The 14,535-nt window shown below is 37.4% G+C and overlaps 1 protein-coding gene across 1 annotated transcript in view; it reads left to right on the top strand.

Moving 5' to 3' along the window:
• prpf38b (pre-mRNA processing factor 38B) overlaps positions 1–13,789 on the top strand; it is a 30,971-nt gene extending 17,182 nt beyond the window's left edge. Inside the window, exons 3-6 of the mRNA XM_041208288.1 lie at positions 1,387–1,538; positions 2,607–2,667; positions 7,644–7,870; positions 7,969–13,789. Coding sequence (XP_041064222.1) covers positions 1,387–1,538; positions 2,607–2,667; positions 7,644–7,870; positions 7,969–8,866 — 1,338 coding nt within the window. The 3' untranslated portion in view covers positions 8,867–13,789. The remainder of the gene's footprint in view (positions 1–1,386; positions 1,539–2,606; positions 2,668–7,643; positions 7,871–7,968) is intronic.
• Positions 13,790–14,535: the final 746 nt, after the last annotated feature.

The following is a 14,535-nucleotide window of genomic DNA, read 5'->3' as shown; positions in this document are numbered from 1 at the left end:
CTCCTACTAGCTCCCATAGTAGCAATTCCTTTAGCAGAGAATAGATACCCAGATTTGTCAGATCCCGTTCTTCGTAGCAAAAATAAAGTAAGTTGAAGGGCATCAAATAAATAAAGGATAACTTGCATGAAGGAATTACTTCCTAGAATGAAACAGAAAAAATGCTGAAAATACTAAGGGACGGCAGCATCTTTGGAGGGAGAAAGAGTTAACGTTAAGGCCTATCGTCAGATCATTTGCACAATAGGAGAATTTTATTTCATACATTCACGGGGTGTGGGCGTTGCTGGCAAGAGCAGCATTTATTACCCATCACTAATCACCATTGAGAATGCAGTGGTGAACTGCCTTTGTGAATCACTGTCTGTATAGTGCAGGAACTCCCGTAGAACGCAGGGTGGGGGGGTGTTCCAGGATTTTGACCCAGCGACAATGAAGGAGCGGTGATATATTTTCAATCAGGATGATGGGTGACCTGGAGATGATCGTACTCCCATTCGCCTGCTGCCCTTGCCCTTCTAAGTGATAGGGTTTGGGAAGTGCTTTCAAAGAAGTCTTGTTAAGTTGCTGCAGCGCATCTTGTAGATGGCACACAACTGCAATGGTGTGTCAGTGGTGGACTGAATTAGTATTTAAGGTGGTGGCTTGGATGCAAATCAAGTGGACTGCTTTTTCCTGGATACTGTTGAGCTTTTTGAATATTGCTGGATCTGTCCTCATCAGGCAAGTGGCACATATTCTATTATGCTCCTGACTTGTGCTTGTAAGTGGTGAGGAGGCTTTGGGAAGTCTGAAGATAAGTCAATAAGTGTAGAGTATCCAGCCTTTGCTCTGTTCTTGTAGCCACAGCATTTATGCGCTGGTCCAGTTAAATTTCTGGTGAGTGATAACCCACACAATGTTGATGACCTTCTTGCAGGGGGAGGTCCCGTTTCCATCTGTTTCAGATGAAGTTTCATAGTTTGCCATTGTGAGATTTGAACTCTTGATATTGGGGTTACAAACCCAGTACCATAACCACTTGGCTATTTAGGCCAAGCAAAATCGGGGCTTGAACCTGCAACCTTGAGATTAGCAGTCACATAGTATGCCGATTGAGCTAGTAGGGTATACAGGGTCACACAATGTTGATGGTGTGGTAATTCAGCAGTAATGACATTGAATGATAAATGAAAATGGTAAGACTCTCTTATTGGAGGTGGTCATTGCTTAGTACTTGTGGAGCACAATTGTTAATTGCCATTTAGCACACTCAAATACTGTCTTGATATCAGGTCAATCTCTGTCTCCTTGCTTCTGATCCATGTATGTTTTCTCTAGAAAAAAATGACTAATACAATCCTATGTAAGCACTTGTACAAAATTCTCTTTGATTTTTTATTTCAGGTACGGGGTGTTGGAACTGGAGGCATTGTTTCCACTGCCTTTTGCCTACTGTACAAGCTGTTTACCCTGAAGTTAACTCGTAAACAAGTGATGGGCCTAATAACACATACTGACTCTCCGTACATCCGAGGTTTAGGCTTCATGTATATACGGTATGTCAGCTTTTTTTATATGCAATCATTAAAATACAGATATTGTAAAGCCTGATTACATTCGCATTACTTTTGTCAACTATTAAGTTAATTTTAACCATTTTACCATTAATTGGCGGCATCTGAGGCAGGCAATGGTGAAAGGGGTCACTGAATAGAATCAAACCATTAGAAACCAGCCTAGAAATGCTGATACTCTACCCAAGTTGCAAGCAACTCACTATGCTTAGATATAATACATTAATTCACTTCAGAATTATAAACAGATGTTTGTGTTAAGATGTCAGACCGTATACTGCTAAATGTAATACAGTACTAGTTACTAATGTACTTTAAAAACACAGTTGGCTAAATGGTACTCTAGACAGGATTCCATTTAAAATGCTTGTGATGTAGGAATTATTTTCTGTTGTGAAGGAGTTTCTTGTGACTTTATTAGTGAAGTAACGTTTCACCAGAAGCTGGGATCTAGACGTTGCAAACTGAAAGTACTGAGTTTGGTAGTAGGGGTCTCTAGATTGGTTCTGAATGATTCTTAGCTGAGCTGTCACTCAGGCTAGCCATTGCTGTTGATGTAGTGATTAATTCAGTTGACTTTTAGCTTTGAACACTTCAGGAGAGTCTTTGCACTTGATATGTAAGGTGATCAGAACCTTTGCATATGCTATAATTCAGTGTGAAAACTAATATGTCAAAAGAAACGTGATTTTGAGAAGAGTGTTCTTAAAGGTGCACTTACATTGAAAAAACGTAGCTAACCATGTGTGCCCCCTCCTGCCATTATCTGCATAAGGAAATAGGCACCCGCTGCCTTGCTCTGGTAAAAATGGATATTCTGAATTTGACAGTCTTATGCATGCACAATGAATTTGCTAGTTCAATTGTGTTGCCTGACATCTGATATAACATGGTTTCATCTGAGGCTACAAATTGAAGAGTTATGTCAGGAGGTCGGTGTAGCTCAGATCTGCAGAAATTAAAATTGCAATATAAAAGATTTAATATGCAAGTAGTGATATTTATTTGCGCTGTATATTCGTAACATCTTGAATTTTTTTTATTTTAAAGGTACACACAGCCCCCAGCTGATTTGTGGGATTGGTATGAACCTTTTTTAGATGATGAAGAGGTATGTTGGCAAGGATTGTGCTTTTCATTGTCTTTTGGGCATAGTGGAGTAAGAATTGGTGTTTAAATTAATTTTAGAAAGACAAATCTTACTTCTATGCATTGAATCTCACTAATTTTTAGGTGTAAATATTTGTATTTATCTGTGAGGAACAACATTTTAAATCTGTTTTCTAGTTGCCATGATAATTATGCACAGCCTAATTGTATTTTGTTCATATTGTCTTGGATGCTGCGACTTCAAGAATTTTTTGATGAATTGACTAATCACATTTAGAATCAAGTACAATGTTATTAGTGGACCTCCCAAACCACTGATCTTCTATCCTGGAATCCTGCAAATTTGAATTCAAAGTAACTGACCAGTTTCTCTCCAAATTGGTATATGGGTTTGTCTCTGTGCAAACAACTGCTGGGAGTGAAAAGAGCTAGAGGTGGCAATGTGCAAGTTACACCATGCCAGGGCAGGTTCAATGAACCTTAGCCTTTCCCCACCCTTTATTTGCTAACTTCTATTGATGTATGTTAGACACTGTTGTGCCCTTGTCCAGTTTAATTTTTTTTACAGGAATAAGAGGGAGATCTTAGCTGCTGTTATATAGTTCTTTGTACTGCAAATGTGTATGTTATATTGTAACCACCTGGGTACAGTTACCACTAAATACAGTCCCATCCAAGATGTGGTTCTTTTTGGGTACACAGATACTTAATAACATGCAAAAAAAAAAAGGACAGGGCATTGAACCTGCCCTGGCATAGTGTAACTTGCACATTGCCACTTCTAGCTCTTTCTACTCCCAACGGTTGCTTGCATAGAGACAAACCCATATACCAATTTGGGGAGAAACTGGGAAATCCCTCTTTAAAAATTAAGCTAGTTCCAAGCCATCACAGTGACTGGTAAAGCAGCTGCAATTTGTATGTAGAAATGTTTATCATTCTTAGATGCTCAACCAGCTCTCTTTAGCATGCCTACAGCAAAACCGCACTTAGACAAGAACAAGAAGCAGGAGTAGACCATATGGGCTGTCTGTGGATGCCAGCAACCTAACCACAGTTTGACAGTGAAAAGTACTGCTGTGCAACTAACTTTTTCTTAACGGTAGCATTCTTGTCATTGATTGAAAAGGTTATGGGTTCATGCCCTACCCTAGAGATCTGAGTACATAATCAAGGCTGACACTTCAATATTATACTATGGAGTGCTGCCATTGGATGTCCTGCCTTTAGAATGAAGCGTTAAATGGAAGCTCTGTTTTTCTCAGGTGACATATAAGAAGAGCAGGGCGTTCTCTTTTATCCTGGCCAATGTCACTAAAACAGATTATCTGCTCATGTATCTCATTGCAATTGGTGGGGCTTCACTCTCCGCAATTTGGCTCCTGCTCTTCCTTACTTTACAATAGTGATTGCACTTCAAAAAGTACTCTGTTAGCTGTAAAGCACATTGGGATGTCCTGAGGTTGTGAAAAACATAACACAAGTAAAAGTATTTTGTTTAACTGAGTGAGGACTCCTCTTTAAGATCATTGTATGCTTTTGTAACTTAAATTTAATACCCCCTAATCCACCCTGCCTCATCTACTTCAAATAGTTCATCCTTATTTGAATGACATTAGCAAAGCATAAATTTCAATGTAAAAGGCACCAGCTGCCTTGGTCTGCCATAAGCCAACTGCCATTAAACTGGTTATCAGTCTAGGAATCTTCCTGAAGTTTTCCCAAGGTCTTAGTGTCCCTATTGTGTGAGTGAACCAAAACTAGATACACTATCCTGGAACAAAAACAAAAATAGCTGGAAAAACTCAGCAGGTCTGACAGTATCTGTGGAGAGGAAGACAGGGTTAACGTTTGAAACGTTAACTCTGTCTTCCTCTCCACAGATGCTGTCAGACCTGCTGAGTTTTTCCAGCTACTTTTGTTTGTGTTTAAGATTTCCAGCATCCGCAGTATTTTGCTTTTACACTATCCTGGATGCAGTCTGGCCCAGACCTTCTACGTGCTTGCTGCACTTGTCAGATGTCTTTTAACATTGACAGGAACAGGGTCGTTACCCATTGTATCAAGGTCCTCCTGCTGTCTATTATTTTCACCTTAAGACCCATACATGCATTGTTGTACACCTAAAAACTTGTGCCATTGCAATCAAAATTGAAAAGAAGTGAATATTATTCTAAACGTGTGAAGAAACTTGGTTAGACCTAAGAGCACTACATGCAGTTCTGGTCGCCATATTATAAAAGGATATATATGGAAAGGGTACAGAGAAGATTTACCAGAAAGAATGATACCAAAAATGTTCAGGTGTACGTATCAGGAAATACACTGGGTCTCTTCTCTCTTGAAGAAAGAAGACTGAGGCGTGACTAGTTGAAGTCTTTAAAAATTACGAAAGGTTTTGATAGAGTGCATATGAGGGATAATGGAATAGATGGTTACAGTGGTTGATTTGGATGAGAAAAGATGGGAGCAGGATCGAAGGAGTGTAAACACTGCCATGGACTGGTTGGGCCAAATAGTCTGTTTCTGTGCCATATACCCTACGTAATACTATGATGCATTCATTCAGTTTATTACTAAAGATGGTGAAGAGCAATGGGCGTAACTCAAATCTTTATAAACGCTGCCTTTGTCATCAACAACTACCAGATTGTTAACTTCTTTCAATTTGTACTTAACTATTCAGTCATATTTATTTTACCTTATGATACTTAGAAAGTTTTGATTGTAAAGCAGATTCAGAGTCTGGTTTGGAGACTGAATGCGTCATCATTTAATGTTTTACTGGATAGCTTTTTGCCAAAGTAAGTCTTAAGCTTGGTGAATTCAAATTATTTGCTCTGCACAAAAAAGTGCTATTTTATGTTGCACACCAAGATTTATACTGCCTTTACATTTTATGCAAATTCATTTGTTAACTTGATAGGCTACAAAAAATTGAGTGCAGATTACCATTATGCCAAGAAATAGTAGCAATCCTGTTTTCATGAGGTATGTTGGCATCTAATATTGAGCATAATTGCATTTTCTAAAGAAAAAGTTTATAATTTTGTTTCAACTCCTGAAGAATCATATTAATAATATAAAGTTTTGAACCGTGATTATCAGAGGTCAGTGGTGGCTATGTGAAACAATGAATAAATCTTGATTTATTCAACTCATTTCCCATCCCTAACAACTGCAAGCTATGTAACAGAAACAAAATATTGCAAGACGCTATTATGAACAGAAACAATAAATGGAACATGGTATCTTGTTCTGGTGCAATCTCTGTCTTTCCATGAAATATCTGAAAGAAACTTGATCTTTGAATTTACATGCCTCAAGTTTCTATATTTAACATATAGCAAATGGATTACTTAAGATCTGAACTGAATCTTTTCCTACTTATGTTCAAAGTTATTCTTTGCTGCGACCTAAAGTTATTAATTTAAAATCTTGATTTGGTTGCTTTTGTAATAATTTTATTTTCAGCTGCATTAGGAAACTTTAAAATAAACGCACATTAAACCCACGCTGATAATATATCCAGTTAAATTTATACGGTTGTTAAATTTTTTGGGGGAAAAGGAAGGAGGACATAATAGGGACTGTTGATCAGCTTCTAGTAGTGATGAAGTGCTGCTACTGCCCATTTTTGGAATATAAATGGCATTTCCATGATTTAGATAAATGCAGTGATAAAGGATGTTGAGTTCAATTGACCCTTATAACTTTGACTTCAGCTTTCATATTTAATTAATATTTCCATCCCTACCACAGACCTTTTAAACTGTACCCATTCATGCCAGCAAAAATATTTGTAATGCATTAAAACGAACATGATTTTTCATACTATATATTTTTTAATTTTCTGGTTTGATTTTTTTTTTGCATTTCATCTATACACAGTGAGTTGGTAGTACTGAATGTGCTTTGAGTAGCACACTGAAGTACACTTACCACATGAAGCTGCCTTTCTGGCTGTGATTATATTTGTCTCCATCAAAACTTTAGATTTGAGCCTGAGTTTAATAAAGCTCTGAGACTGCCAGCATTTAAGCTAATTGCCCTGTTTTCTTCTTTAGATCTTCATTGGGCAGCAGGTGAATTTGGAAATGTAGCTGAGCAACACTATTGATTAATGTGTGTGAGTGCAAGCGCTTATTTTATGTTTAGACTGTCTTTTTTGTTTTTCTAGCCTAATAAAATCTGATTTTCCTGTGTGCTTGCACTGTAGGTGGAAACTGACAATAGCTGACTAACATGTCCTGAGCTGTGAGAGGGCATGGCAAGGAGGCAATCATGCGGTAATGACCCTTTTCCAAAGACAACGGTCATTGTGGACTATACAGTTTCAAAATATATTATATTGAATGTTAATTGATAATACCTCACTGCTTCATGGCAGTTGGTTTGCTATTGCTTCAAAAAGTTGTTTTAATGTTAAGTACAGTGAGGATCACAAAATACAAGAAGAAAATTGAACGGCTTGTCGACAGTTTTCAAATTTAGTTATAATCCTTGTAGCTACATAAATGTTAATCAATTTGCGTTGCTGGTGCACTAAGTAATTTGTTTAAAAAGCCTTTCTGGTTTTGAAGAGATTGGTTGTGGGAGGTTTTTCCAAGCAGGATGATTAAAATTCAGCTTTAGATCAAATATTGAGGGGGTTTTACTATGTCAGTCCTAGGAGAAATGGTTTATTTTGCAGATACATGCAAAACAGTTTGCCTAAGTGGTTAGTGGTATTAAAGAGTTTCAATAGGAACAGTCTAATTTTTTAACCATTTTATTACAGGCATCAACATTAATTTTGGGATAGGCTTGAAAGTTTTGCAGGTAGAACTGCATGTGAAAATGAGTAGTTTACATCAAAGGTAGTACGTTCTTTTTAAACAAAAAGCTGGGGTTTTGTGAATATTTCACATGCTGACACAAAATGTGCAGGGTGAAAAATCTGTTTTACCAATAGTATGCTCTTATTGTGTTTTTCAGGAGCTAGATGTAAAGGCTGGAGGGGGATGTGTCATGACAATAGGAGAGATGATCCGTTCTTTCCTTACTAAACTGGAATGGTTCTCTACCTTATTTCCAAGAATCCCAGTTCCTGTTCAAAAGAATTTGGACCAGTATCTCAAAACTCGACCAAGGAAAATTGCCAAAAAGGATGGGAAGGATAGTATGGAAGAGCCAGAGCGCCTTTCAGAGCGTAGACATTCGAGGTAATGCATTTGGATTATTTAAATGACACAACGTAGATTTAAAATGCTATTTTTAAAGCATTTAGAATTTTATGGCAATTTGTTGACTTGTCTTTCAGGTCACCAAGAAGATCCCTTACTCCACGCAAATCTCCTAGGCGATCTAGAAGCAGAAGTCGTCATAGAGAAGGCCATGGATCTTTTGGTTTTGACAAGGAATTAGAAAGAGAAAGAGAACGACAGAAAAGGGAACGAGAGCAAATTAAAGACAGAGAGCGAAGTGAGAAGGATAGACATAAATCTAGAAGCACAGATAGAGGCCTGGACCGCAGGCGAAGCAGAAGCAGAGACCATCACAGAAGTCGAAGCAGAGATAAAAAGAGCGATAAAAAGGATAGAGATAAAGAGAGGGAGAAGGAAAATGAAAGAAGTAGAAGGCGAGAAAAAGATTATGAGAAAGACAAAGAAAGAGTGAGTGATCGAGATAGAGAAAGAAATATTGAGAAAGAGTCAGAGAGACCTAGAGACCGGGATAAAAGAAGCCAATCAAAGGCAGAAGACAGAAAACGTAAGGAAGAAAGAAGAGAAAAAGATGAAAAGAGGCATAAGGATGATAAAAAGGATTCAAAAAAAGATAAAAGGCATAGTCGAAGCAGGAGCAGAGAGAAAAGACATAGAAGCAGTAGTCCTGGCAGGGGTCGTGTCAGCAAACGTAGTAGGAGCAAAAGTAAAGAGAAATCTAAACACCGAAATGAACATAAAGAAAAATCAAACAAAAGAAGTATTAGCAGAGAAAGGACTGATGAGAATGATGGTGAACGGATAAAGAAGCAGCGTAGCCATAGCAAAGAGAAAGCTCGCAAACGCAGTCGAAGCAAAGAGCGATCTCACAAACAAAGTCACAGTGATGGTAAGGACCATTCGAGCAAACCAAGCCACAGAAGTCTCAGTACAGAAAGAGATGACAAAAGCATTGCAGAAGGAGTGTTGCAAGGCAATACCACTGACGATGACTGAAATATTACGTAAATCTCTAATTGTACAGTGAATAAATTGTTTTGCTTTTGAACATTTTTCTTTTTTTAAAAATTGAATTATGCTATGGCTAGGATAAACACGTCTTCAAATTCCTGTAGCCTGCAGATGATATTTCCTGTTTGTAGGAAGTGCCTTTGGTAACCGGCTGTTCAACTTACCATTGTAATCCAAGACCAACTTTATGCTGTACAATGTAGTTGATACAGAATTTGTTTTTGTTTGAAATAATGTTTTTGCAAGTATACTATGTACATATGTTCTGAGAGTTTTAATCATTGGCACAACTGCCATGTTGGTTCATTTTGTATGATGGGCAATAAACTGCCAGTACTTAAAACTGTTGTGTTAATACACTGATAGCATTTATATCTGACATATAGTGCCCTGTAGTAGATATTCCTAAATTCAACAGCATTGTACTGGTTTTTAGTTTCTATTTATTTAATATGAAACATTGCAAATCTTTGAGGAAAAAAGTGGATGATGGCATCTTATTTGGGAGAAGTTAAATTGAGGAACACCAAATTTGGTGTTTCTCTGCATGGCACTCGTGCAAATATTCTACATGGAGATAGCTAAATTTAAAAAAAAATCCAGAAGCAGTATTGGAAATATACTAGATTTCAATATGTGAATAAGGAAAATACAATCAGCTGCTTATTATGGTGTTTTGCTTAAGCGGTGAATCCCTTGCGAGGCATACTTTAAGTCATGCACTTTTGTCTTGTAGCTTGACTAATTTAATGTGTTCGTTTTGTTTTGATAAGATTCAGAACACGTTGAGCTCCGTAATTTGACCTTCAGCATGGATCTGTTCAATTTTTAAGTCTTATTGGATTAAATATAATAATTTCAAACTTAAAATACATTTTTATAAAACCGGTGTACATTTTGGTATACATTGGAGGAATACATTGATGCATTTTAACTGTTCTTTGGCATTGTCGTGTGAAAGAGTTTTAATGGTTGAACCAATCTGTTCTTGGTTCCTAGGATTCATTTGGATCAGGGAAGATCTCTGTCGATTGTGGTATACCTAAAACTTTCATTATAACATTGATAGAAGCTTGCTGATCTTGTAAAGAAAACTTACCATTTTAGAGTTTACTTTTTGAAAAACAGATATCTAAATTTACCCAATGTACTAATACCAATCAGTGACAGTAGAATCAAATAAAGAGCAGGATTTCAAATTATTCCACCTCATAAGAGGTATTTTGCAAGTTGGCTAAAACAAAAATTGCTGGTATGTACTTGCCCTAAGGTGTTTTAGTGGTAACACGCCTATAAATCTAACGGTACCTAAATGTTTATGTAAATGAAAAGCTCCTCCAAGTTCAAAAATATAAATAACCCACATAATAATTCCCTAGCCTGTTATATACAGATACTTTCCACAGTTGCTAAAGGGGAATATTGATGAGGTGACTTCAAGTTGGGAATGCTGTTAACCATGAGCTGTTTTTATATAACTTCCAGAAACACTTCCTAATATTGCATGCATAGATGTGTGATGCAATTTATGCAGGCGATTCCAAAAAATGTAAGGGCATAAAAGCCAATTTTAAATGTAAAATCTATTATCTAAACATTGGGATTTGAGAGTATGGTAAATGGTTATAGAATTAGACATTTTAGGTAATTTTTTAGACATTTGGGATCAGCAAGACTGAACAATTGTTTTCAGTTCTCATTGAGAATTTTATTTTAGGTGCTAGTGCTGAAGAAATGTATACCAAATTGGTCTATAAAAATAGCTGTAATTTTTTTCTGAGTGAGAGGATGAATACGCAGAAAATCTGATCTGTTGTATAAATGAATTTTTGTCAGCTGCTTCACATGCTGTCAGTTTTTCACATTTAGGCAGTCACCACACAAATGATTGCCCTTTGTGTTAGTCATTTATTTTATTTAAATTAATTATCAAAACGATGTCATTTGGTAAACTGCTTAACCCATAATTGTTTAAGGCCTCAATTTTTTTATTGTATTCCCTAAGCTCCCGGAGATCTGCTATTCCTCATTCTTCAGATCCAGCACATAATTTTATTGGAAGACTGGTTCAGCTGAGTATAATTATTTATTTATAATTATGTATCCGTTATAGAGCGTGCCTTTTTTTAAAAAAAAAGCTACTGCCAGAGCTTGCGCATGGGCTTCAACGTTTCTTCCATGAGTTACAGCAACCGAGTGGTTCGTGGCATTAGGAAGTACACCTTATGAAGAAAGTTTTCAGAATGTTAACATTAAGGAGCAAATACTCAGTACCATTTAAGTACAAAAAAAAAACCCTAAGGGCAATATGGTACCTATAGGGTTCCTAATGCATGCCCCATGTTTACAGAAAGTCACATTGGCCAAAATTAATTGTCCTTAGAAAAAAGTTGAATCAGTGATTTAATATCATCCAAAACAGACCTCACATAGAGCTTTAAAAATTAAATGTAATTGTACTTGACCTTTTTACTTAAAATATATTGCTTAAACTCCCCTGGTAAATGCAAAAGAGTATTATGTAGCTGCTTCTACAAATGTAGGGCAAGGAAACAGCCATTCATGTCCTGACCCATACTATTTTCTAAGTCTCTTAAACTCTGCAGCTGATCTCACTTTGCTGTATTTTTTCTCTTTATAAATGTCAGATTAGGAGCCCCAATGTCTGAACATAGATGTTCTGCAAGAAACTGCTGTATATATTTAATTCTAAGGTGGTCCCTTTTATTTAAGCTATTTTTGAAACTCTTCATTTAAGCAGACCCCACAAGTGAGTAAAGATTTTAGTACTTTAGCACATAACCCCTCTTGTTCAAGGCTTAAATTCAGTCAACGCTTCCTAATTGTAGGACCACCTTTTTCAAGTACAAGTTCAATCATTCCTTCAAATGCACAAATGTTTCAGGTGCTGTAATTCAGTTGTATAGCTCAGAATTGTTCCTTTCAGAAGATAGAGTAGCAGTCAGATATTTGCTTCACAGGTAGAAAAAGAGTTCCCTGCTGCTGCTCTTGGGGCAGAGGTGTCAAACTCATACAGTATGCTTCATCTGATACTTGGTGGGGATCATGTTCAGCAGACGTTACTTGGACACCTAGAAATTGGTATTTGTTTTGCCAGTTTCTTGGTGACAATGTGTACCAATTTCTAGCCTTGAGGTCTTGCATTTAATTTGGGCTGGTGCTATATCTACTGCCCTATTGGTCCTCACTATTTTGGGCATTGCTAGTGGCTGCTTGAAATCTGCATTCAGTCAGCTACTTTCTGAAAAATGTGTAAAGCACTATAAGCATATTCTGTACTAGCTCTGACTATCTTTTTCAGTTTTATTGCAGCCTAAATGGCAGTCCTTAACAGTGCAGTAGGAAAAGTGCATCTTCCCCACCCTGTCCTCTTCAGCACTGCTGCAGGCTACAAGGCCTTCCTGCCCTTTCCACCTTCTAGGACTTGTGCTGCATTAGGCCCAAATTTGAAGCCCAGTGTTTGGTGTGCTACCTTTGGAGTGTGCCAAGTACCACAGCTCCCCTTATTAACATGAGGCCCTGAGTTCTGTTGTACTTAGATATACACCCCACTATTTCTGCAGGATTCTTGCCTTGCAGTTCTTCAAGAAATTCTCCTTCACAATATGGTTTTGATGATGCAGCTTTTTCTTGGGCAAGCACATGGTATGCAGCATTACTTACATGGTAAGAATTAGCAAATGCTTTTGAGGTCAGAAGGTTGAGGGTTAAAATCCCACTGCAGAGATTTTACATTATTCCAGGCTGACACTTCAGTGCAGCACTTTGGAAGTTCCTTCTCGGTGTCATCATCAAACTATATCATAAAAAAACAGATTGTGGTAACTATTTCATCATTTTGTTGGGTGTTATGCAAATTAGCTGCTGTATTTCTGACAATACAGCAATGATTACACTTCAGAAAGCAGTAAATTTGATGTAAAGTGTTTTGGGTCATCCTAAGGGTGATGAAAGCTGTATAAATGCAATTTTTTAAATTTAAAATTAATTTAGAAAGATAAGCCCTCACGGCCAGCATCCCTCATTCCATTGTTAAGCTATTGGAAATTGAGATACCAATTGAAGCAGCAGCTCCAGAGTTGTTTGTGGAGTTTGTTGCCCTGAGGATGTGGGGCTGCAGCTTTTGTACTGCTCTTCCTCTGCGAACCCAACATGGACAGTGGTGAACAGAGCTTGTGATGTAAAATACGGGTGTGCAAATTCCTTGAGTGCGTGAGAATTCTGTCTGTCTCCTTGTGGAAGCAATCTAATACAATTTACCCAATCACAATCTAATACAATTTACCCAATCAAGTAGTTCCCATGCATCACACATCTTTTTAGTGGCTGTGCCTCTCAGTGCCAACTTCATTATCCAGACTCCTTGCTCTTAATCTCAAGCCCCATTCCCCTGACCAATTACCGTCTCAACTCGTTTTCCCCAGTCTCCCTTGGGCAACTCTTTTCTCTCAATTTCCAATGCCCTGTTGCTCTCCCTCTATTCCTGCCTTGTCCAAATCTCCTAATCGTTATTTCCCAGTTGCACTTCTCACCTGGGCAACACCCAGACCACCAAATCCAAAGCTCCCTCAAGCTGTGTTTAAAATTCTAATATAAAGTTAACGTTACATTAAATTTCTCAAATGCAAATAGGTTCATTAATGTATTTATTTGTTCCAATGTCTCTCTGAACTGGAAAAAATGGCTAGGCTAGGGGCACAGATATTCCTCTGGAATAGCAGCTGTGGTGTTTTGTTTAGATTTATGAAGAACGCCATGTAGAATTTAACAATGTTGTTTTGTGATTACATTTTCCCATGTAAAAATAAATATCCTGTTCATAGTTTTACTACGTTATACAATTTATCATATGTCTTCCCATTGAGATAAAATAAAACATCCAAATGACTGGTGAGTGAGGATGGATGGTTATTTAAAAAGCAATGTACATCAGTTTTAAGGTTGCAATTCCAAACATACAATGAAAGATGAATGCTGCAGATCTGGTTAAATAGTACCAAAAAAAAGCCAGCTTGATACTATTTTGTGGTTTCCAGAAAGGTAATCTTCGGTAGCATCCTTAAGCGCAGAATATTCAAATTTCTCATAAGAGGATAAAATATCTAAAATGAGCTCTACTTATAATTAGAGTTGATGAATGTCATGTTTGAAGAGGATCCATCAAGAATGCATATAAAACCAAATAATGTTGAATTCTACAGACAAAGCAGAATATAGATCAAAGAAAAACTGCTCATATAGTAGATAATGGCAACCGTGTCTCGTTCTTTCTGCTGTCCTGGCCACGGTGGTTAAAGCAGATTTTCTGGTTATCTCATTGCTAAAGACATTGCTGTACGTAAATTGGCTGTCACATTTTCTACACTAGAACGGAAGGATGCGGAGAAGTCAATGGTATGATTTTAAAGTGAGTACAGGAACACAAAGGTCTGAGGTTAAAGTACTGAAATCTTTGAAGTTGATAAAGCTGTTAAAGCATGCAGGATCTTTGGCTTCATAAATAGAGGTACAGAATACAAAAGCAAGGAAGCTATTCCTAGCTTTAAAAAAGTGCTGGAAATACTCTGGTTTCTGGGAGGAGAGAAACAAAAGTTCTGATGGAAAATGATTCACCTGAAACACTAACTCTGGCC

Source organism: Carcharodon carcharias, chromosome 16, assembly GCF_017639515.1.
Source record: "Carcharodon carcharias isolate sCarCar2 chromosome 16, sCarCar2.pri, whole genome shotgun sequence".
NCBI classification, from domain to species: Eukaryota; Metazoa; Chordata; class Chondrichthyes; order Lamniformes; family Lamnidae; genus Carcharodon; species Carcharodon carcharias.
This window is presented reverse-complemented; position numbering and strand designations above follow the sequence as displayed.